The sequence below is a fragment of the Protopterus annectens genome, chromosome 5.part0 (genome assembly GCF_019279795.1).
Source record: "Protopterus annectens isolate FY-2018-M chromosome 5.part0, PAN1.0, whole genome shotgun sequence".
In the NCBI taxonomy this organism is placed as follows: Eukaryota; Metazoa; Chordata; order Ceratodontiformes; family Protopteridae; genus Protopterus; species Protopterus annectens.
This window is the reverse complement of record NC_056735.1, coordinates 413,308,060-413,330,919: the sequence shown is the minus strand read 5'-3', so window position 1 is coordinate 413,330,919 and position 22,860 is coordinate 413,308,060. Positions and strand designations below refer to the sequence as shown.

Sequence of the window (22,860 nt, the reverse complement as noted above, 5' to 3'; positions counted from 1 at the left end):
CCCAGGGTCTCATCGGACATCAGTTTCACAGCTGGAACCTGGAACCATGGTGGAAGCTGGTTCAGCGGAAACACAGAATTATGTCCAATGAGGTTAATCAGTCATCAAGCCCTGATGGCGAGGGGGAACCATGACTCGTGGCATCTGGGGGGCCTACTACTGCCTTTACCATCCACCCCGGCATCGGCTACAGCAAACACTACTACTACTATTCCTCTTAAGAGGAAGCAAAAAGAAAAGCACAGGGTTACGGAACCAGCACATGGATTTGAAGCCTTTTCCCAGAATTTATTCAGAGCCTTCCAGACACTGCAGTCCCAGGTGCCCCAACCTTCCCTACCATCTGTGCAGGCCTTGGAGGAGTCAGAGGAAGAACACTTCTTCTGATGAATCCCTCACTTACTGTTCCTAAATTGAGTCTCCCATGGACTTTGCTACTCTTGAGGAGGAGGATAATATCAGTTCTGAATCTCTTGGGGAGGAATTGTCATTTGGGGACACCATTACACTTACGAAAGAACATTTTAAATGGCAGGTCTCTGATATTTCTGAAGCTAAAAAGAGGTATTTTGAACTCTTAACAGATGGACCAGCCTTCTCCATCTGCAGCCCCTTTTCTGCTTCCAGCCTTTAATGATGCCTTTCAGCTTGCATCTCAGACCCCAGATTCTCAGCCCCCAGCATCCAAACATCCTGATAGGTTTTACAAAGTCCCCCAGGATGCACAGTTCTTGTTCAAGAACCCCCCCCTGCAGACCCAGCATTCATTGCTTTGTCAGCAGACAAATCTTCCAGACAGCTGCCTTCATTTTTTCTATTCCCCACAGATGAGGATAGCAAATTCATGGATAGACAGGGGAAGAAAAATATATACTTCATCCACACTAACCATTAGAGCTATTAACTGTCAGACCCACATGGCTAAGTTTGTTCTTGATAACCCTGTCCAAGGCCTCTGCATTATTGACAAATGTAGCAGATTTTCCTACAAAGTTTCAGCTCTCAGCCCTGTTATCTACCTCTTTTCAGGTGACAAGGCACTCAAAGTGCAGTTATTTATGATGCTGTAAAGGCATCAGCCAAGTCTGCAGCATCAGGTTCGGTCTTAGAAAGTACTCCTGGGTGAGACTCCAGCCCCTATCCATTGATGTACAAGACAAGTTATTTATCCTCCACTTGATAAGGCTCTTTTTGGCACTGTTTCTGCAGAGCTTCTTAAATCTCTCCAAGAGAACGGCAAGGAGTTGCAAAATTTAAAACATTTGCTAGTCTTGTGCAGTCAGAGGTACCATGGGAACTACCCACAAAGGACCAGTTTTGTAAGGAGGCATTCTTCTCGCTCTATGCTCTGCAATCCAAAGGACGGAGGCACCCTAGGAAGCAAACCACTCCTAGACCCTCCTCCACCTCAACCCCTACTTTTTTTTGGAGACAGCCTGACCCTGACAGAGTTCCTCCACTGTGACTCTCACCCTCTACCCATATCCACTTCCCCTGTCCCTACGTCTCGCTCTTTCCCTACCCTCCTAGTGGAAAATCACCTCAGAGGCTCGGGTCATCCAAAAAGGTTATTTCTTGACTTGGTGGTCAGTTCTCCTTTTCCAGGGGACACCTCAACCCCCTTTAAGCCAGCTTCACCTCTTCCCTCCAATTTTGGATCAGCTCCTAGCCCAGGGCACAACAGTAGTAGCCCCTCCAGATCAGACAAACAAGGGATTTTACTCCAGGATGTTTTTGGTCCCAAGAAAGGATGGCCCTTGGAGACCAGTTCTAGATCAGACTAACCTCAATCTATTTCTCAAGGTGCCTACCTTCAAGATGCTCTCCTTTGAACCATCTCTTACCCCTTATCCCCCAATCAAGCCTTCATGGTATCCTTGGATGTGGAAGATGCCTACCTTTATATCCCCATTCACCACAGTTGCAGGAATTTCCTACACTTTTCAGCAAGTTCCTCACATTTTCAGTTTTCTGCATTGCCATTTGAGCTTTCTACAGTTCCAAGAGTGTTCACAAAGGGTCTAGCCGTGGTTATCGCCCACTGCAAAATGCCGGGCATACAAATATATCCCTACCTAGATGACTTGTTAATCCTGCACTATGACTGCCACTGCTTCTACCACCACCTACACATGGTCTGCAGAAGTTTGGCAGAACTTGGGTTCACACTGAACCAACTGAAATCTCATATGACACCTACCCAATATCTTGTCTTCCTAGGATGCAGAATAAGAACAGACAATATGGCAGCCTGCATCCCCTGCCAGAAGGTGGAAGCCCTCACCCATGACTTCCAGTCTCTTCTTCCCCACCAATCCATCTCAGCCAGGGAATTTCTGAGAATCCTAGGCCACGTGGTGTTCTTGATCCCCATGCTTCCTTTTGCAAGGCTGCATATGAGAAAGTTCCAGTGAGTCTTGAAGAATTTGTGTACCCAAGACTCCCATCCTCTGGATGTTTCCCTCCCTCTTCTCCCATGCTTGAAAAGAGACCTGAAATGGTGGATTTCCTCCATCAACCTCAATTGGGGAATACCCTTGCAAATTCTCCCACTCTCTCAACATTTCTACACCAATGCATCAGATCTGGGTTGGGGAGCCATTCTAGAAATCAACAACAACCAGAACAAAGTTCAGGAAAGTGGTCCACCCAGAGACAAAAGGAGCACATCCGTATCAAAGAATTGAGAGCCCTTCTTTTGGCACTTCAAACATTCCAACACATTCTCCTACCAGGCACCTTGAAGATGGTCATAGACAATATGACTGTCTTGTGGTATATCAACAAGCAGGGAGGGACAAGGTCCTATCCACTTTGCACTTTGGCAATCCAGATTTGGTCCATAGCAGCAAAACTACACGTTCACCTGCTAGCTGTGTGCTTTCCTTCAGCAGAGAATATGATGACAGACACCCTCAGCAGAACCCCAGCACCGTCTCATGAATAGATGCTTCACAGGGAGGTGTTCTTGGATCTTATTCACAGGTGGGTTATCCCTCCGGCAGATCCGTTTGCTGCCTCACAGAACAGACAAATGCCTCTGTTTTGCACCAGAAGCCCACATCCACAAGCTTGGAAGGTGGAAACCTTCTCTTTTTCTTGCCCGGTGATGTTTCTTTATGCCCCCTCCCCCCCCCCCCCCCCAATTCACACTGATTCGAAAGGTCCTTCTGAAAATCCAAAGGGACAAACCAAAAATCCTGCTGGTGACCCCCTTTTGGCCAAGACAGTATTGGTTTGCCCTACTGCATCTAATTGCCAAGGGCAATCACCACAGGTTACCTCACCGGTTCGACCTACTCATAAAAGACAGGGGAACACTCATCCACCCTCAGGTGCTAAACCTCAAACTGACCCTATGGGTGATAGAATTCTGATCCCCTTCAGACACCTGTATTCAGAGGATGTACTCTGTGTCCTGCAGGAGACCAGGAAACATAGTAGCAGGAAAAATGATGTATCTAAATGGAAAAAATTCTCCAGATGGTGTCTCAAGAACAAACCAAGGACCCTTATCTTGTTCCAATACCCATGGTCCTTTCTTACTTGTGTGAGCTTCTACATTCAGGACTGATGTATGCTTCTGTAAAAGTGCATTTGTCAGCCATATCTGCCTGCCTTTCTTTGATACCGCATTTGGCATTCAGGTTAGATGTAAAACTCTTCTTAAAAGGGGTGCTTCATATCGGACCCCCTCATAGACCTAGCCCTCCATCATGGGACCTTAATTTTGTACTCTAAAAACCCACTCTGCCTCCATTTGAACCAGCTCACTCAGCATCACTTAAACTGTGTACTTGGAAAACAGTACTGCTGGTTGCCCTTACATTTGCCAGTAGGGTCTCAGAAATCAAGGCTGTTATGGCTAAACCCTCCTTACCTTGTCTTCCACAGACAACGTCTCCCTCAGGACCAACCCTTCTTTCATGTCTAAGGTGGTTAATGAGCTCTCCTTGAATCAGACCATTAAATTGTTTTCTTCCCTCAGCCTTAAAACTCCTCAGAAAGAACTTTACATTCCTTGGATGTTCATAGACAGCTAAGGTATTACCTGGACAAGACCAAAAACATCAGAAAGTCTGACTAGCTTTTTTTTTTTCTTTTCACCCCAGGGCCTTGGGGAAGGCAGTGTCAAAAGTCAGTTGCCTCTTGGATTTGTAAAGCAATCTCCTTTCACTATTTTTTTCATGCAAAAGAGTTAAATTCCACTGTGAGAGCTCACTCCACTAGGGCAGCTGCTTCTACAGCCTTTTTATAGAGGTGCTGACTACGCTTCCATTTTTGGAGGTGGCCACTTGGTGGGTCTGTACATACTTTTACCAAGCATTACAAATTAGATTTGATTTCTAGAGCCAGGGCTGGGTTTGCTAGGTCTGTTTTACAGGGTCTCATCGATCCTACCTCCAAACCCTGCCCTCCAGGCTCCTACCTAAAGCTTGGGTACTCTCCCTACTGTTGTGAATACTGCAACATAAGAATAGAAGGATATAGAATAGTTGTGTAAGAACTTTCCATAACCTTAGATGTCCTTCTCTTCCATATTGCAGCATTCAGTCCCCCCCTATAATACATTTACCTCCTTGTCTGGTGGTATATGTCGGTCTGGAAAGCTTCCTTCCCTCTTGTGTACCAGGGGTATTACTGTGTGCGCCAGTCAGTTCTAGGTTGGGTAAGTGCAGACATCACTTTCATAGCCAACGTCTGTTTGTCTCTGACATGCAACATAGCACTTACCCCTTATCTTAAGACTTTGGTATACTGGTTGGATGTCAGAGAATTCCTTATATCGGGTGTCTTGAGGAAGAAAGCATCTTTCTTGAAATCTGAACTCTTACTAAACATCACCTTAACTGGTTAATCTGAGGTTATTTTCATTCAGTCTTCAACTGTTTGGTTCAGATCCGAAGAGAAGGGAATAGGGAATAGAAGTACACAGGAGTTAGATGGGCCAGTGCCAAAGGCCTCCAGGAACACTGACTTCCATTTGAATCTGTGTCTTGAGGAATTTACTCATCATCCTGTCCACATCGGCTTCCATCAGACTCCTGGATGATCGAACAGATGATGCTGTTGAGGGTGTCTTAAGAGTGTCGTCTCGGTGATTCCAAAAAGGGGGAAGAACTGAGAAGAGAGAGGATCCAGTACCAGCTGAGGTGATCGAATCTGAGGAGATTTCTGCTATCTAGGTCTCCGATCCAAAGTGGTCAGATCCGATACTTTAGCAATTTTAATGGGAGGTTCAAATACTGGAACCAAAAGGTAACACTGGTTCGGAGATCTTTTTCTTGACTCTTTAGGAAGAGAATCTCCCTTCTTATCAACTTTTCTGGTGGGGGTTGAGCCCCAGAGGCTGTCGAAGCAGGTTTAGGGGGTAGCAAACCCCTTAAAATTAACTTTTTTCTGTCAAGGCTCATGAATTTAAGGCCTTACAATACTTCAGAATCAAAATGAGATGGCCCTAAACAGTATATAGTGTGTGCATCCAAATTTAGAATTTTATGGCGACAGGCCATGCACTTTTTGAAACCAGAAGGTTTCTGTGACACAATTAGCAGTACAGAAGGGCATGGCGGCCTTCAAGGGTCACTAAAATCCAGGGGTCCTACTTACCAAAACAGACAGCACAGCAGTCATGATAAATAAACAAGGGGTCGCCCACTGCTAACCTCTTGGTCATCTGGCAGTATAGATCTGGGAGACAGCCAATGCTGTAGGGTTGCACCTGATGGCTCAATATGTTTCTGGGGCTCAGAACACTCTAGTAGACTGCCTCAGCAGACGCTTAATGGATCCCCAACAAGTGGCAGCTGCATTGGGAAATATTTCTCAGCATAGTCCAGAAATGGGGATACCCTCAAATTAGACCTCTTTTCCACCGATGAAAACACTCTGCTAAAAAGATACTGTTCCAGGAGCAAACTTCACGCAGCCTGGAGGGCAGATGCGTTCTCAGTCTTCTAGAGCCACCTATTTCTTTATGCATTTCCTCCCCTTCCTCTCCTTCCAAGGGTTGTCCTAAAACTCAGGGAAGAAGGACCAAAGTTAATCCTGATGGCCCCAGGCAGCACTGGTACCCTCTGCTACTGAGTTTGACCAAAAAAAAAAAAACCTTGGCAGTTACCTCAGAGAGTGGATCTGCTGACTCAGGGAAAGCTTGTAGACCCCAGCCTGCAGACTCTCAAACTCTCAGCCTGGATTATTCATCAAAATTCTACCCTGAGCACTCAGTGAGTAGTCAGGTGCTTAATATCTTCAGAGTCTAGAAGATCCAGTACTAGGAAAACATACTCTGCCAAGTGGAAAAAAAATTCTCTTTAGTGTCAGCAGCAAGGCCTCAACCCTGTCTTAACCAACACTTCAGCCATTTTGGACTACCTGACTATCTTGGTGGACCAAGGCCTGTCCTTTTCATCCATTAAGATACATGCTTTTGCCATTTCAGCCCACATCCCTACTTTTCTTCCTACTTTTCCCACCCCCTAATGAAACCGTTCCTTAGGAGAGTGCTGCATGTCAGACCTCCCAGGAGGCAGCCCACCCCTCCTTGGGACTTCAACTTTGTTCAAGAAAAATTTACCTTTACCCCCTTTGAACCAGCTGCTTCCACTGATTTAAAATACGTAACATGCAAGACTTCCCTTATACTAGCTACCACCTTAGTTAGAAGAGCCTTGTGAGTTGCAAGCCCTCATGGCAGTGGAGCCCTTCTTTATGTTCTACCCAGACAGAGTATCACTCAGAACTAACCCTTCCTTTATGCCCATGGAGATCCTGGACACCTCCCTGAACCAAGCCATATACTTGCCTACTTTCTTCCCTAAACCAGAGAACCCGGAGGAAAGAATCCTTCACTCCTTGGATGTACACAGGCAAGTTCAATACTACCTTGACAGCAGTAAAACTTTCAGAAAATCTGAAGAGTTTCCTTTGCCTTGTGCTCTGAAGGAAAACCAGTCTCCAAACAAGCTATCTCCAAGTGGCTCTCCCACTGTATTTCCTTTTGTTACACCTACCATAGCAAAAAAACTCCAGAATCTGTTAGGACTTTCACTGCATTCCTGAGGGGAGTACCTACCAAAGACATTTTGGAAACCGCTACTTGGTCATTGGTGCATACCTTTGCCAAACATTACCACCTGTCAGTTTTCTCCAAGTCCAGAGAAGGATTTGCCACTGCCATCTTGCAGGGCATCCTCTTTTCTCCTTGAGGCACTTACCACTCTCTTCTCAGATTTGAGAATTATTCCAGAAGTCCAACTGCAACAGTGAAATACGAAGATCATACTGCAGATGTGTACACTTAACATAAAAGTTGATGTTTAAGTGTATTGACAGTTGAAGTCTTCTTTCCCTCCCCCCATTCCCTCTGTTCTCCTTAAGTAACAGCTTATTTCTCTGTCCTCCTCTTCCAGAGGACCCTGTGCAGGGATGCCGTACAGGCCTCCTTTCTGTCTAACCTTGTCCCTTGCTTAAGGTTCATCTATGGGGATCCTACCTTTCATGGGCAAGAAAAAAAATGATGTAAATGTGTTGGATGGCTCCCTTTATAACCAGTCATACTGGCATCAGGTTAGGGTGCTTGCCAGCCCAGAGAGGAGGGTTTTTTTCTTTACTCTGGTAGTCGGACCAACCAAGCTACTATCTTCTTTTCTGTATGTGATGTGAAAGCTGGCAGCGGTCACCTGATGCTTGGAAGACTGAGAGATACTCTTGGAGGTGTCTTCAGGCTCCCTAAGTGTTGAATTACCAAAACAAATGTCTTCACGAAAAAATCCCAGTTCGGTTCAGGAGTGAGAGTGCGGGGGCACCACAGAGTATTTAAGTTGTACTTGTGCCACCCTCTTTAAAGTTCACTCATTCTGTGATACAGTCGTCTCCTTTTCCTGGATCCATTGCCACTCTGTTGGAAGCCTTGGTTTATCCTTCTTGGACATGAACGTTTTCCAGTAATACTTTGGCCTGTTAATTGTTGAAGATGGTAAAATGTTAGTGTACTTGTGCTTGATGCATTCATTCTGTGATAACTGCTTTGTCTTACTCCGGATCACGCTAGTATTGAAGTCTTTCCTAGCATTTTTTTTAGTTACAATATGGAAATGTTGTGCTTGATTGGATGATAACCATTTGTAAAATACTCAGCACAAGCACAGTTGTGGACAATTTAGAGCACTGCCAGCTAACCTAACAATGTATTTTGGGGATGCTGGAGGAAACTGGAGCACTTGGCAAAGTACAGAGAGGGGATGAGCTGCAGACTGCACAGAAGACACCGCGGCCTAGAACTGAGCCATAGAACAAAGAGCTGTTAGGCAGGAATTCTGACCACTACAGCATCATGCCATGTCCGTATACTGCAGTCTCAAAGTAAATCTTCGTGTTTTGCATTTGTAATTTAGAACTTAAAAATATTTGGATAGCAGTGATGTGAACATTTATTAATGTGAAAAAATGTACCCTTAGTAGTTAGATTGAAATTTGGGATAGGATTAACATTGTGTATGTGGTACGTAACTGTTCAGATGTTCCTAAAGTCAAATGTGTGCACAGTTAATTGGCATCTCTTAATTCTCGGAGTTTGGTACTGCATGGGATTCTTAGGATTATTTTGTGAAACTCATGAATTGCTAAAATATTGTATTTTAGTGCATTATTTATTTATTTGTTTATTTTTAAATTACCAGAATACTGCAGAAGCATGGGGAGGAGGACATACTGTGCCACAACATCCAACACATATTTCTTCGTGGTATTTGCCACCACCAAAATTGCAGGTAACTTTGAATAATCTCTGCCATTTGCTTTCCTTAAATGTTTAGCTTTCTAGTTTTTTTGATATGGCATTATTTATTTTAAGTAGTTAATATAATCTTCATAAACATTTTAAACTGAGAATGCCATAGATAATGCAATTTATTGTGGCTTGTTAATGTTTTTGTATAAAAAATCTGTTATTGGGTGTAATTACATGCATGTTCTGTTTTTTTACTTAACATTTTCTTGAATGTTGTTATAAGGTTATCTTACAGAACAAGAAATTAGTTTGTTCTAGTAAGGAAAACTGCTTTTCCTAAGATGGTTGTGCAGTCTTCCCATGGTAATGGCATTGTGGTGACAATGACCCTGACATAAGACTGAATCAGTATAGATATTTTTAGTATGCGTCTTTAAATTGCTGGTATTTTTTTAATTCAGTCATCTTAATTATTTGTGTACAATAGATTTTATTGCAATTATATTTGCATGTGTATACAATACACTTATGCTGGCCTGTGTTTGTTGGACTCTAATTTTAAGGCCTTATTTTCTCTAGCTCTGCTTCAGTCTGCAGGTTTTTTCCAATAAACATCTTTATTAAATTATCATATATAACATAGACAGTCTTACATTTATATCAATGAAAAACAAACATTGAAACTACTTTAGTTGCAAACATTATACGTCACAGGCACCGTTGAAACTGCTGTAGTTGCAAACAGTATACATCACTTATAATCTATCCAGTCAATGTCAGTTAGGCATCATATGGCTTATTCAAATCTTGCCTCTTAAAAATAGTTCCTTCTCTGCATATATTGTTCCCACAGTTCCATTTTTTTCCTATGTAGTTGGCTCCTTCCGTTCTCTAAAGGTTCCAGTTCCAGTTGTTTTATCTCTGTTACTATATTGAATACTTTTAATAAAGTTGGTCAAGGCTTTGATTTCCATTTTCCAGTAATTTCTTTTTTGGCAGCCACCAAAAATAGATTCAACAAGGCTTTACTATGTCTAGGCAGTTTCAATTCTGTTTCATAGCTCAAAAAAATCATCTCCTCAAGTCAGTCCAATCTGCTCACCCAGCATCTCCGACACAGTGGTCCACAGGGAATCCCTAAAAATGCCATCTCACCACATTCCCAAAAATGTTCCCAGCCACCTCTTTCCTGCCCGTCACACCTCCAGTATTTGTTTATCCACCTGAGGAAAAATTCTTTGGAGTCCACTTGGGGTATAAAATACCTATGTAAATACTTCCAGGCAAAGATCCTAAATCTTCTAGACTTTGTTGCACATTTCGGAGATATATATATATATATATATATATATATATATATATATATATATATATATATGTGTGTGTGTGTGTGTATATATATATATATATATATATATATATATATCTGTGTGTGTGTGTATATATATATATATATATATATATATATATATATATATATATATATATATATATATATATATATATCCACCCATTGCCTCTCTGTGAATTGCTTATCCAGTCTCTCTTCCCAGTCCTTTCTAAGCTCCTCTGCTTGATTCTTATAGTTATGCAATATTTTATGTGCTCTACTAATTATTCATTTTAACAGCATTTTCTGTTGTAGTTTCTATTAAAAACTCTACCAGTGCTGGCCTTTCATTTAAGAAACTCCTGTTTCTCTTTGCCTATACGCTGATATCAAGTCCTTGATAGGGTAGGCATTCTCTACCCTGCAGCCTAAATAAATTCTTGGCCTCTTCCCATTCTGTTACCTTTCCCTTTCTAGATGTTCTTCGTGTTTCACTGTTGCAGTCATTACAGTTTGGTTATCTGCTTGCAGGTAGCCCTCAGTCGGCCTGATTAACAAAGTCTTGGGTCCTGCATCAGTTGCTGTTCCTTCTTCCATGATGTCAGGTCGTCAGGGGTATAAAACATTGCAGCCGATGCCATTACATCAGGCTTTCTTGCCGTGCGGTGCCCGAAGCAGAAGCAGTTCACAAGTGCCAGTCGGCCACCTCATGAAATTTTCGTTTTTGAGTTTCAGAACCAAAGTCTTCAACTAAAGCTAAGTACCCCATTGGGGAAACTTTTTCTTGCTCCTTACCGATGTCAGTAAAAGTTGATAATTCCATTACTTGTGGAAAGCAAATACCTCAAAGATTTTAATTCGTACTGTATTCTTTGCCTTGGCCCTGACCACGACATACCTTGCTGTCGGTGTACTTTATTTAATCAGCACACTATCTGTCGTCTGTATATTTTCGCCTCTAAATATTTCGGTTCTCTGTTTAATTATCCAGAAATATCGTCTGTTAGCCATCCGACTACCGGGATTCTGAAAAAATGCAAAGATCAAGACAGAGGCAGGTTGCCGAGGTCCAAAACTGCCGACAGCGCTTCTCCTAAGCCAGTCGCCAGTTCACCGGTACTCAGTGAGGCGCTTTCGCAGCCCCTGATACCCGCTACTTCTGATTCGCAAGCCTCTACTGAGACCCATTCGGAGTCCGGTATGCTGCGAGATGCTTCAACTATGGAACCCGCGGATGTCTCTACCGTGGATGGGTCCAGAGCCGCTGTGCAGGCACCGGTTTCTGAGGGTGTATTAAGGCCTACAGACTTGCATATTAAACCGACGCCTCCTTCTTTACTTAGGCCAAAATCTCGATCCATGCCTAAAAAACTGACGCCCAGGCCACATGCTCAGGCCTCTATGCCTAAAAAACAAATGATAAGAATGGCTGAAGATCTAATAACTCTAATCAGGGGTAGCCAACCCCCTCTTCTAAGAGGCCTAAGACTGAAGTTGATTATGAATCTTCTGATCAGGATTCTGTTTCTGATTCTTCTGATGACCTGGATTTGCCCTTATCTACTCCATTCCCTCTGCTTCCCCTCCTGAGGATTTTTCTTTTGGGGAAACCTTACAGTACTCTAAGGGAGCATTTCCACTGAGAAAGCCAGGATTTTTCTGATTCAAAAAAGAGGCTTAGGGATTTCCTTCTCCTATCTCAGCATAGGCCTTTGGCTACTTCTCCTGTACTAGACATTGTTGTTGATGCTTTTTCGGAATCTAGTTTGGCCCCTGATTCCCTGCCTCCTGCTCCCAGAAAACCTGATGGGTACTACAGGGTCCCCCGAGTCCCACAAGTTACTTTTTAAAAATCCTATTGCACATCCAGAGACTATTTCACAGGGGCCCAAGGGCTTTAAGGCTTCTACTGCTAAAAATCCTACCCCTTCTGATAGAGAGACTAGGGCACTGGATAGATGGGGTAAGAAGGTTTACACTTCTGCAACCTTGGCCATTAGGGCTTTAAACTGCCAATTTCATATGTTAAAGTATCAGCAACATGTTATTGGACTGCTTAAACAGAAAATGATGATTCCTGACTGTGTGGAAAATAAAGAATTACAGGATTTAATGCATTCTGCTGAACAAGTGTGAAAACATACTTTGCAATGTAATTTTGATTCATTAGAGGCCTCTTGCAGGGCTGCAGTTACTGGGTCTGTGCTCAGAAGGCATGCTTGGCTTAAGGAGCAATCTTTGCCTGATCATGTTAAAGTTAAATTGTTGGATGCTCCTTTAAATCAGGACTGCCTGTTTGGCAACAAGGTTGAGGAAGTTCTTAAAAAGATGGAAGATAAAGCTAAATCTATGCAAACTGTTAAAGATTTTTTACAAGTTCAACCTCCTAGGTTTAGTAGGCACTGGCCCTCAAAGAATTGGTCCTTTCCAGCCCCTTCCAGGTCTTCTCAAGCCAAACCCAGACACAACAAAAAACCCAGGTTTCAGTCCAAGGGGGCACACAGAACTAAGCAGTGGGGGGGCCTCCACTTCCAAATCCGGGAATAATAAGACCCCCCCCCCCCCCATGGTAAACTGTCTCAGTGACTTCCTTTTAAAATTTCCAAGCACTTATCAACTGACTGCCCCTTTGGGGGGAAAGATTGCTCTTCATGCAGAGAATTGGGAACTCATTACCCAGGACAAATGGGTTTTAAATAGTGTCCCAGGGATGCAGATTTCACTTCCACACATTGCCAACACCAAGCGGGTGGCTGGACCTACCCCCAAATCAATGGGCAGTGGCCCAAAAACAAGTACTTTCTCTCTTAAGCATGGGGGCTATTCAGCTGGTGCCAGAAGAGGAAAAGGGGCAAGGTTTCTACTCGAGACTTTTCCTGGTACCCAGAAAAGACAATTCATGGCGACCTGTCTACTCTAAACACCTTTTTGGAGATTCCATAATTCAAGATGCTGACTCTTCACCAATTACTTCCTATGCTAGGCAAAGATGCCTGGTTGGCAACACTAGATTTAAAAGAAGCATGCCTGCACATCCCAATAAGGGAATCTTGCAGAAGATACCTATGCTTCAAAGCAGGCTACACACACTATCAGTTCTCTGCACTGCCCTTTGGCTCATCTACTGTGCCCAGGGTATTCACAAAGTGTCAAGCTCCAGTTATTGCATTTTGCAGGCAAATATACCCATACCTGGCTGATTGTCTAATTCAGGCAGAAAGCCAGGACATACTTTTGAATCATCTGGCCTTTGTACAAAGGGTTGTAACTTGTCTGGGGTACACCATAAATGAAAAGAAATCACACCTGGTACTCTGTCAGCAAATTATATTCCTGGGAGCAAGGTTGAATACAACTTCCCAGATGGCTTACCACACGCCAGAGAAACAAATTCATTTGACATCCTACTTCAAACAAGTGGCCACAAAAACCCCGCTATCTGCAAGACAAATACTGCAAGCCTTGGGGTTCATGGCCTCCTGCATTCTTCTAATCCCATATGCAAGACTGCTTATGAGGAAACTACAGTGGCATCTAAAAAGCCAATGGTGTCAACATTCTCAAGACCTAGAAACAGTGATTCCTATCGTACCTTGCCTACGCCTGCAGTTCCTTTGGTGGGCAGAGGCCTGCCACCAAAACAAGTGACTACCTTTCACACCACCCCCTGCCACCCAAACCCTAACAGACGCATCAGACTATGCATGGGGGGGGGGGGCTCAACTGGTAGGGAAGTGCATTCAGGGCAAACGGAACCCAAGTCAAATGCCCCTGCATATCAATCAAAAAGAAATGTTAGCTGTACAGAATGCTCTGACAGCCTTCAAGGACCACATTCTTCCAAGACAACTAATGGTAGAGATGGACAACACCACTGTTATGTGGTACATAAACAAGCGGGAGGTACACATTCTTACCCCCTCTGCAGACTAGCCATGGCATTGTGGAACACAGCCTTGAGCTACCAAGTGCATCTACAAGCTCAATTCCTGCCAGGAAAATTAAATACACTGACAGACGGACTAAGCAGAAACCTCATGGACCCACACGAGTGGAAACTGGAACCAAGGATTTTCAACATGTTGACAAGCAAATGTGGGAGCCCAGATGTAGACCTGTTTGCCTCTCCCCAGAACTACCAATTGAACAAACTTTGCACAAGGACTCCCCTCAAACAAACCTGGAAAGTGGATGCTGTGTCCCTCAGCTGGAAACACCTATCAGTCTATGCCACCCCTTCTCTGCTCTCCAACGTACTACTAAAAATCAAACAGGACAAACCAAGGTTGATTTTGATTGCTCCAGACTGGCCGTGCCAACACTGGTGTACCCCCTCCTGCCCAGTGTGTCACTGTTATCTCCATGGCACCTGCCTCAGACTCCTTCCCTGCTGTCTCAGCAGGAGAACCAGATTCTGCACCCTCAGCTTCTAACACTGAACCTTGCAGCCTGGATAATTACTTAATCTCTCCTTTACCATCCCTCAGCAAACCTGTGATGGTTATCATTTTAGAGGCAAGGAGGCCTAGTACTAGAAAATCTTATGCTGAAAAATGGAAAATATTCTGTGCCTGGAACCAATCTCAAGGGATGAGCATAGCAGTGCCCAATTTACCTCAGATTTTACAATACTTAACTGAAATGCCTCACAAGGGCCTGTCTTATTCCTCCGTTAAAATCCACGCTTGAGCTATTTCAGCTCATTATATCACAGAATATCCCCTCTTCTCTCATCCACTGCTCAAGCAGTTCCTCAGAAGGGCTAAAAATTTGAGACCACCCAGAAGAGCTCCACCCCCAGCCTGGGACCTTAACTTTGTCTTGGAGAAACTCACTGTACCTTCTTTCGAGCCAGCTGCTACTGCAGACTTAAAATTTCTTTCTTGGAAAACAGCTTTCCTTTTAGCAATCACTTCAGCTAGAAGGGTATCTGAATTACAGGCCCTTATGTCTATGGAGCCTTTCATCATCTTTCATGCGGACAGGGTGTCCCTCGGAACCAATCCATCTTTCATATCCAAGGTGGTATCCAGTGTGGCTCTTAATCAGTCCATTCATTTGCCAACCTTCTTTCCCAATCCACAGAATAAAGCGGAACAGATAACTGCATTCCTTAGATTTGCACAGATAACTTAGATTCTATTTGGACAGGACTAAACCTAAAAGGAAATTTGAACTGCTGCTGGTGGCATTTGTTGCAGGGGCAGAGGGGAAGGCTATTTCAAAGCAAACCTTTTCTAAATGGATAAGCCATTGCATTCATTTCTGCTATAAGCACCATGGAAAACCTATCCCCCAGGGGATCAGACCTCACTCCACCAGGTTTGAATCTACCTTTACAGCCTTTGTCAGAGGCATACCTACCAGTGACATCCTAGAAGCTGCTACTTGGAGTTCTGTACATACTTTCACCAAGCATTACCATTTGCCAATTTTCTCGAAGCTGCTACCTGGAGTTCTGTACGTACTTTCACCAAGCATTACCATTTGCCAATTTTCTCTAAATCCAGAGCTGGCTTTGCCACTGCAGTCTTGCAGGGCCTTATAGCTGACCCTAATGCTCTCTAAATTCCCCTTCCCAACCATAGCTTTGGGAATCTACCCAAATGTAATGACTGTAACAGTGAAACACGAAGAACATAGTACAGTTGTGTGCACTTACCATAAATGTAGATATTCGAGTGTATTCACTGTTGCAGTCTTGGTTAACCTCTCTCCAGCCTCCTAACTTCTTTTGCTTATAGCTCTACTTTCCTTTACTCTGCTTAAAAGCCTTTTTGGTGTATTTGCTTTTTTGTTGGAGGTATATCTTTGTACTTTTATATTTAATTGCTTCCCATTAGGGGGGCACCTAACATCTGGGGCAAGAAAAACTGATGTAATGGCGTTTGCTGCATGTTTTATACCCCTGACGTCATGGAAGAAGGGACAGCAACCAACGCAGGACCCAAGACTTTGTTAATCAGGCCGACTGAGTGCTACCTGCAAGCAGATAACCCAAATGGTAATGACTGCAACAGTCAATACACTCTTAACATCTACATGTATGGTAAGTGTACACCAGCTGTACTTTAGTTGCTCCCAATACCTTGGTTCCTTTGCCAGTTTTCTACAATAAATTCCATCCCCTCTTGCCTATTGTCTGTATCCCTAACCACAGTCATCCCCATCTGCAGAATCTCTTCTCCATTCTCGTACTGGTTTAGTTCTTGGAGTACTCCCTGCTATTTTATGAATATAATACTCTGTATTGTTTTGTTCTCCTTAAGGGTCTGCTTCCAAAATCCTATCTTTCCTTTTTTCTTGAGCTTCACCCCTTTTGTCACCATCATTCCTTTCCACTTTTAATTGTAGTTTTCTGATTATGCTATGTATAACGGCTTTAACTGTGTTGCTCTAAAATATCCCCTCAAATTCCGTAGTCCTAGTCCGCCTTGTACTGTTGGAAGAATCAGCTTATCCCTCTTGACCCTTGCCTTTTTCCCTTCTCAGATAAAATCCTTCAACTCTTTTTTAATTGCTATCCACAGCTTCTCCTCTGGTTGATAAAAATATACCTGACCTGTGTATGACTGAAGTGGCTAAAAACATTTTAATTGCTTGTATCCAAGTATCTTTACCCATATAACAAAGCTTCCACTTTCTCAGTTTTTGTATTATCTCCTGTTTAGTTTCTTCCCACATATCCGTAATTGCCACAACATAGTCATTTCTAATCCATACTCCTAAATACTTCATTTTATCATGTCCCCATAAATATTTATTTCCATTTTGATGACCGGGGAAGTCCACTGGGCCAAGCAGAGTCCATTTTAAGTGGAGGCACAAGAAGAAAAGCTCCAAAGCAGCTAACAGAATATAGCATAAGTACAGTATGGAATATACAGTATACAAAAGCATAAATATATAATTTAAAATACAGGCACAAATACAGGAGTGCACGTTTAAAAAATACAAATGTTAAAATATAGTCAAAAGTAATAGAGAGTATAATTAAAAATACAAGTCATAAAGCGTTTATACAAGTTTAATGGATATTATTGGACCAATTTGCGTATGGGGGCTTTTGTTTTAGCTTCATTAATTTTGTATCCCGACAAGATTTGAAACGGTCTTAAAATAGTCCACAACACTTTAATGTCCCTTTCTGGTTTTGTCATGTACAAAATAATAAAAAAACAAAAGTAACCACAGTGTAAAATATAACTAAAAAAAGTCCAAAACATACACTGTGAAGTAGTAGGAAACACTTTCAGTCAGCCATACTCTTCAGTCCAAGGTGTTTTTATTCTTCCAACATACAAAGACACAGATTGAGTGCTTTCATCCCCTGAAACTGGGAACTTCATCAGAATATAACTGCACTCCATAGTTTGTTTGTTTGTGTCTTTCGGCTTTTAGGGGTCGCCACAGCGGAACTCTGGTCCGCTAATGATTGGCAGTAGATTTTTACGTACTAGCTTGCCTACTGTTAAAAATGAGTGATGTCATCACCCTTCACAATCCTTTAAGTTACAACTACCTTAATGCTCAAATGAAATGCACTACAAACACCTTTTAACACAAGAACATTTTAACAAACCTTTATAAAAAAAGTACTTTTCAAATTCCAAGATATTCATCAAATATAAACTTAAAAATTGTTTAAGATGAAAAAATCAAATACGTTTTATCCATTGACTAGCTTAAAAACATATATATACTTAGTAGTTGAACCCACACACACACACAGACTAAGATACACAGTACTTAATGAGGTAGCTTTCCTCACTAATATTGGATGTTCTTCATCTCACATTGCTGCAGTCCTTACTTATGGGTAGTCCGCTGTCCTCGGTCGGCCCGAATACCAAAGTATTAGGCTGACGTCGGTCATGGGCGCTTAGATCTGACATCAGAGCGTCAGGGTATAAAGGCGCATGACCGACGTCATATCCTCAGTCTTTTCTTGCCCCAGATGTCAGAAGGCCAAACCAGAAAGGCCACAGCCAAAAACCGAATACCTCCCAAAAACATGCCCAACAACAACCATCACCTAAAGCATAACACCAAGTCTAACTACAGTGGGGAAGGAGGGGAGGGTAAATTGGACTGCAGCAATGTGGATCTTCGAACATCTACATTTATGGTAGGTACAAAACTGTACTTTTTAAGGATGCCATTTCATTAAGACCTGGTGCATGGGTCGCAGCTAGTTTTGCCGCTTAATTTCCCTTTCCTCTATATAATTCCTGTAATCTCCCTGTTTAGGATTTGGTCTTACTTGCTCCACAATACCAAACAAAAACTGAACAAAATTTGCACATACTACTGAATGTTTATATAGGGCAGTTAGATTCTGATGACATCCCCAGTTTAGGGGGTGAAAATGTGTCTTTGTATGTTGGAAGAATAAAAACAGCTTGGGCTGAAGAGTTTGGCTGACTGAAAGTGTTTCCTACTACTTCACAGTGTATGTTTTTGACTTTTTTTTATGTATAAAATAATAATATCTGCAAATAGAGCCAGCTTTTCCTAACCACCATACCAATTATATCCTCGAATTTCTGAATCCCTTATTTTCTTTGCCAGTGGTTGTAAATATAATGCAAACAGCAAAGGGGAAGCGGACACCCCTGCATGGTTCCTCTACTCAAGTACAAGTTATCAGAGGGGGCCCCACCCACTTAAATTTTGCCTCCGATCCCTCATATATACTCCTAATCAACCTTATAATTGTATCAGGGAAAGCAAATGGTTCCATTGCCCTGCTCGTGATGTCCCAGTCTACTCTGTCATATGCTTTCTCTGCATCAAGACCCACCAATAACAGTGGTGTTTACTTACATTCTGCTTCCCTCTGGATCATCAGTGTTCTCTTAATATTGTCAAATGTTTGCTTCCCCTCCACAAAACCACACTTATCCATATCTGTCAATTTTGTTATCACTTTTGCCATTATTTTAGCCATTACAGACATAAACACTTTATAGTCATGATTTAGTATTGAAATGGGCCTATATGAAGCTGGATCCCATGGCTCTTACCCTTTTTAGGTATTACCATTACCACTGCTTTCTTCCAGGATGCTGGTACTTCTCCTGTTAAAATACAGTTAAACAAAACCTTTCAGATCTAGATCAGTTTTTTCCCTCCTAGGTTCCAAACTTCCCCAGGAATGCCATCTATTCCTTGTGACTTTCCTGTAGATTGGTTGTACATGGCCATTTTTGTCTCATTTGTTCCTATCCTAACTGTTAATTGAGTCTCATCTACCTCTAACCTTGGCATATTTAATTCTTCCATAAACATTTCCATATGTACCTTTTTCTTGAATTCCATATTTCTCTGCTTTATGTAAACTTTGCAAAATATTTCTCTTGCTTCCACAGGATTTCTTGTTATCTTCCTTATTGTAGGCTCCCTAAGCTTGGTGACAGCCCTTTCCACTTTCTGTTGCCTGAGTCATTGTGCTCTAGAATCATTGTCAAAAATGAGTTGCTAAACCACAAAACTCTAAACTTGTGCATATTGTTGAGGTAATCCCGTATTTTCTGTTTAGCATTCTGCAGTTGCTCCTTTTCTTGTTCTGAGAGATTCCCCCTATTTTGCAGTACTTTAACATTTGTCAGTCCCTCTAAATTATTCTTGTTACTTCTTAACCATATCTCACTTTCCTTTATCTCCACCCCTGTTTTAAACTCCACTTTAATTTTATCCCACTGCCTAGCTATATTTTCAGAAGAAATTTCTATCTTCAGTAGTCGCTCCTGAATTAATTCCAAAACCCATTCCTTAAATTCCTCTCTCTTTAGCCAATAAGTGAGAAAGCACCAGTGTCTCATTGTTATTTCATCACCTTGTGTTTTTATTTTAGTTGATATTGGCGCAGGATCTGAAACAGTTATGGGTAAGTTTCAAGACCTTCAATTAATGCACATGTTCTTGTGAGATACAAATTCTACCTAGACTAGCCCAATTTTGTCCATCTTGGAGAATATGTAAATTCACTCTGAACTCCTAGTACCAAATGCACATCTTCAGTGCAAAACATTTTCATAAATTTCTTCAAAATTCTACCCTCCTTTATTATATTTTCCCTTCTAGGCCCCCCCAGACACACCCTCACTATTGCAAACCAAACTCCAGTCTCCACCTATAAATAGTATTGCTTGCTAAAAGGTGATTATTTCTCCCAGAATTTTCATAAGCTCCATTATAGCAGTTTTATGTGGAATGTAAATGCATGCCAGTGTAATCCTTCTCCCTTGCCGCCAGTAGCCCCTTAGTACTATACATCTTCTATCACTGTTGGAGCTCCTCTTGCAATTAATATAAGTACTCCTCTTTTCCTTTGCCCCAGATATTCCGCTGAACAACTATCCTGAAAACCTTTCTTTATCAAATTCATATTTTCAGTTCTTTCCAGGTGCGTCTCCTGTAGCATAGCTATTTGCAGTCTATATTTTTAAGATAGTTCGCTACTCTTTCTTTTTTATATTTATTTATAAGACTATTCAGATTGAAAGACGTTATAGAAAGCATCATTTTCTTATATAGTTGTTATTACCACTTTTTATGTATAACTGCTTTTTTGTTAAATGTCTAGTTCCAGCTTTTATTTTACATACATTTACTGTGTTCATAGGTTGGTACTAGGCTATCGGCCTTAGGGCCTATACAAGCCTGGCCATAAAAATTCCCTGGATATTTTTTCTCACAATATTTACTTCTCTGGTCCCCTGTCTAGCAGGGTGACTGACATGATCCCCGGGGTGACTGACATGATCCCATCCAATCATCAAGGTTCCTTTTGAAGAGGACCATTGAGGCGCTCTGCTTGACATGTATGGGCAGTCTATTCCAGAGTACGGGGAGTCTCTGGGTCAGGAACCTATCCCTCCAGCATGTTTTGTTCTTTGTTGATGACAAGGTTTAGATCCCTGGAGCGTGTGGCTCTGAGGGACTGGGATTTCTTTAAGTGGAGCATGTCCAACAGCTCAGGGTTTGACATGGCCTTGTATGTTAAGCAGAGATCGCCCCTGAGTAGACAATATGCCACAGAGTATAGCTGGAGTTTTTTTAGATGGTCAGCATATAGCATCTGCTTTAGGCCTGTGATTCTTTTAGTGAGGCATTTCTGTGGCCTTTCCAGCTGTTGCAGATGTCTTGTGAGGTACATACCAAATGGGGCATTATACTCTATATTGGGTCTAATGAGGGATGAGTACAGTGGGACAATGACCTCCTTTTTTCTGGATGAAAAGCCCTAGCCCTTAGTGATGAGGTGTGCCACACACAAGGATTTCCTGACTGTTGTGGCGATGTGGTTATCGAAAGTGAGACCACTTGTCCACCTGTGTCCCTAAGTCTCTTATCACACTTTCGATGTTTAGTGTACTGCCACCTATGTGGTAGTTCATGGGTACATGTTTTTTTCCAAAGGGGATAACTATACATTTCTTGGCATTAAGCTTGAGCCCATGACTCTGGCACCAGGCATCTGTTTCTGTAAGGCCCTTTTGTAGAATATCCACAACATTTGGGGATTCAGTAATGGCTCCCAGTTTGCAGTCATCTGCGAACTTTGTTAGCCAGAGTCCCTTAGTGTTAGCCTGTACTTCAGAGAAGTAGATGCCAAACAAGAGTGGCCCCAGGACTGAACCCTGAGGTACTCCACTTGTCTGGAGCTGGATTTGGAGTGTGCTACTTTTGCAGTCTGGGTTCTGTCAGTAAGCCAGTTGGCAACCCATTGAGTGATGCAGGGATTTATGCCCAGCTTAGTAAGTTTATCTATGATTCCAGAGTGGGGAATGGTGTCGAAGGCCTTGGCGAGGTCCAGATAGGCTGTGTGGACCACCTTACCCTCGTCCACAGCTCTGGAGACTGATTCGAAGAAGTCAATCAGATTCAGGAAACAAGATCGGCCCTTCACAAACCCAAAGTGGGTGGGGTCCAGTGTTTGAAGGTTGCCAATGTCTTTGTTTATAAGTTCCATGATAATGCGTTCCATGCCTTGCAGATCAGGCTTGACAGACTGATGGGATGGTAGTTCTTGGGATCCAAGGCGGACCCCCCCCCCCCTTTGTGGAGTGGGATAACTGTAGCTGTGTACCACTCAGTTGGCACGAAGCCTGAAGCGAAGCTATGATTAAACATGACACTTAGGTGAGGTGCCAGTTCATTTTGTAGTTCATGTAGTACCCAGCCTGGGATGTTATCTGGTCCCATGGATGCTGTATTCTTAGCCTTGGAGAGAGCGGTTTCTACCTGTGTGGCCGTGGTTACCGGAATTTGGCAATATTTTGGTATTGAGATCGGTACTTTAGGGGGTGAGAGGGGGGTGAAGTTGGCACTAAATCGATCTGCCAGGATATTGGCAATATCCTTGGGATCAGTATATTTAATGCCATTCTATTGTATCTCAGAGCAGATCTGAGCATTGCCATTTAGATTCTTGACATAACTATAGAATGCCTTGTGGATGTCTTTGGAATCTTTGGCAATTTTATTTTCTTAACTAGCTTTTGAGGATTTTATGACGGATCTCAGCTTCTTACTGAGGCTGGTGAGGGAGTTTTTGCATCCTGGGATTTTCCTCTTTTCTGATTTTCTTCCTTCTGTTGTATAGTTTGTTTATAGCAGGGAACCACCAGATTGGCTTCCTTTTTTTTTTGGGGAAGAGCATCTTGGTTCTATTTGGTATGGCACGATTTATGCACAAGTGGATGTGCTCGTACAGTGCCTTAGTGTAGGATTCTGCAGTCGAACTTTCAGATCCCATCTGCATGGGTGTCATGAAGTTCTTCACTTCTGACTT

At 42.5% G+C, this 22,860-nt stretch overlaps 1 protein-coding gene across 1 annotated transcript in view; it reads left to right on the top strand.

The window, feature by feature from the left end:
• KDM6A (lysine demethylase 6A) overlaps positions 1–22,860 on the top strand; it is a gene marked incomplete in the record, with an annotated part of 3,528,619 nt that overhangs the window by 2,202,164 nt on the left and 1,303,595 nt on the right. The window contains 1 exon segment of the mRNA XM_044072373.1: positions 8,682–8,771. Coding sequence (XP_043928308.1) covers positions 8,682–8,771 — 90 coding nt within the window.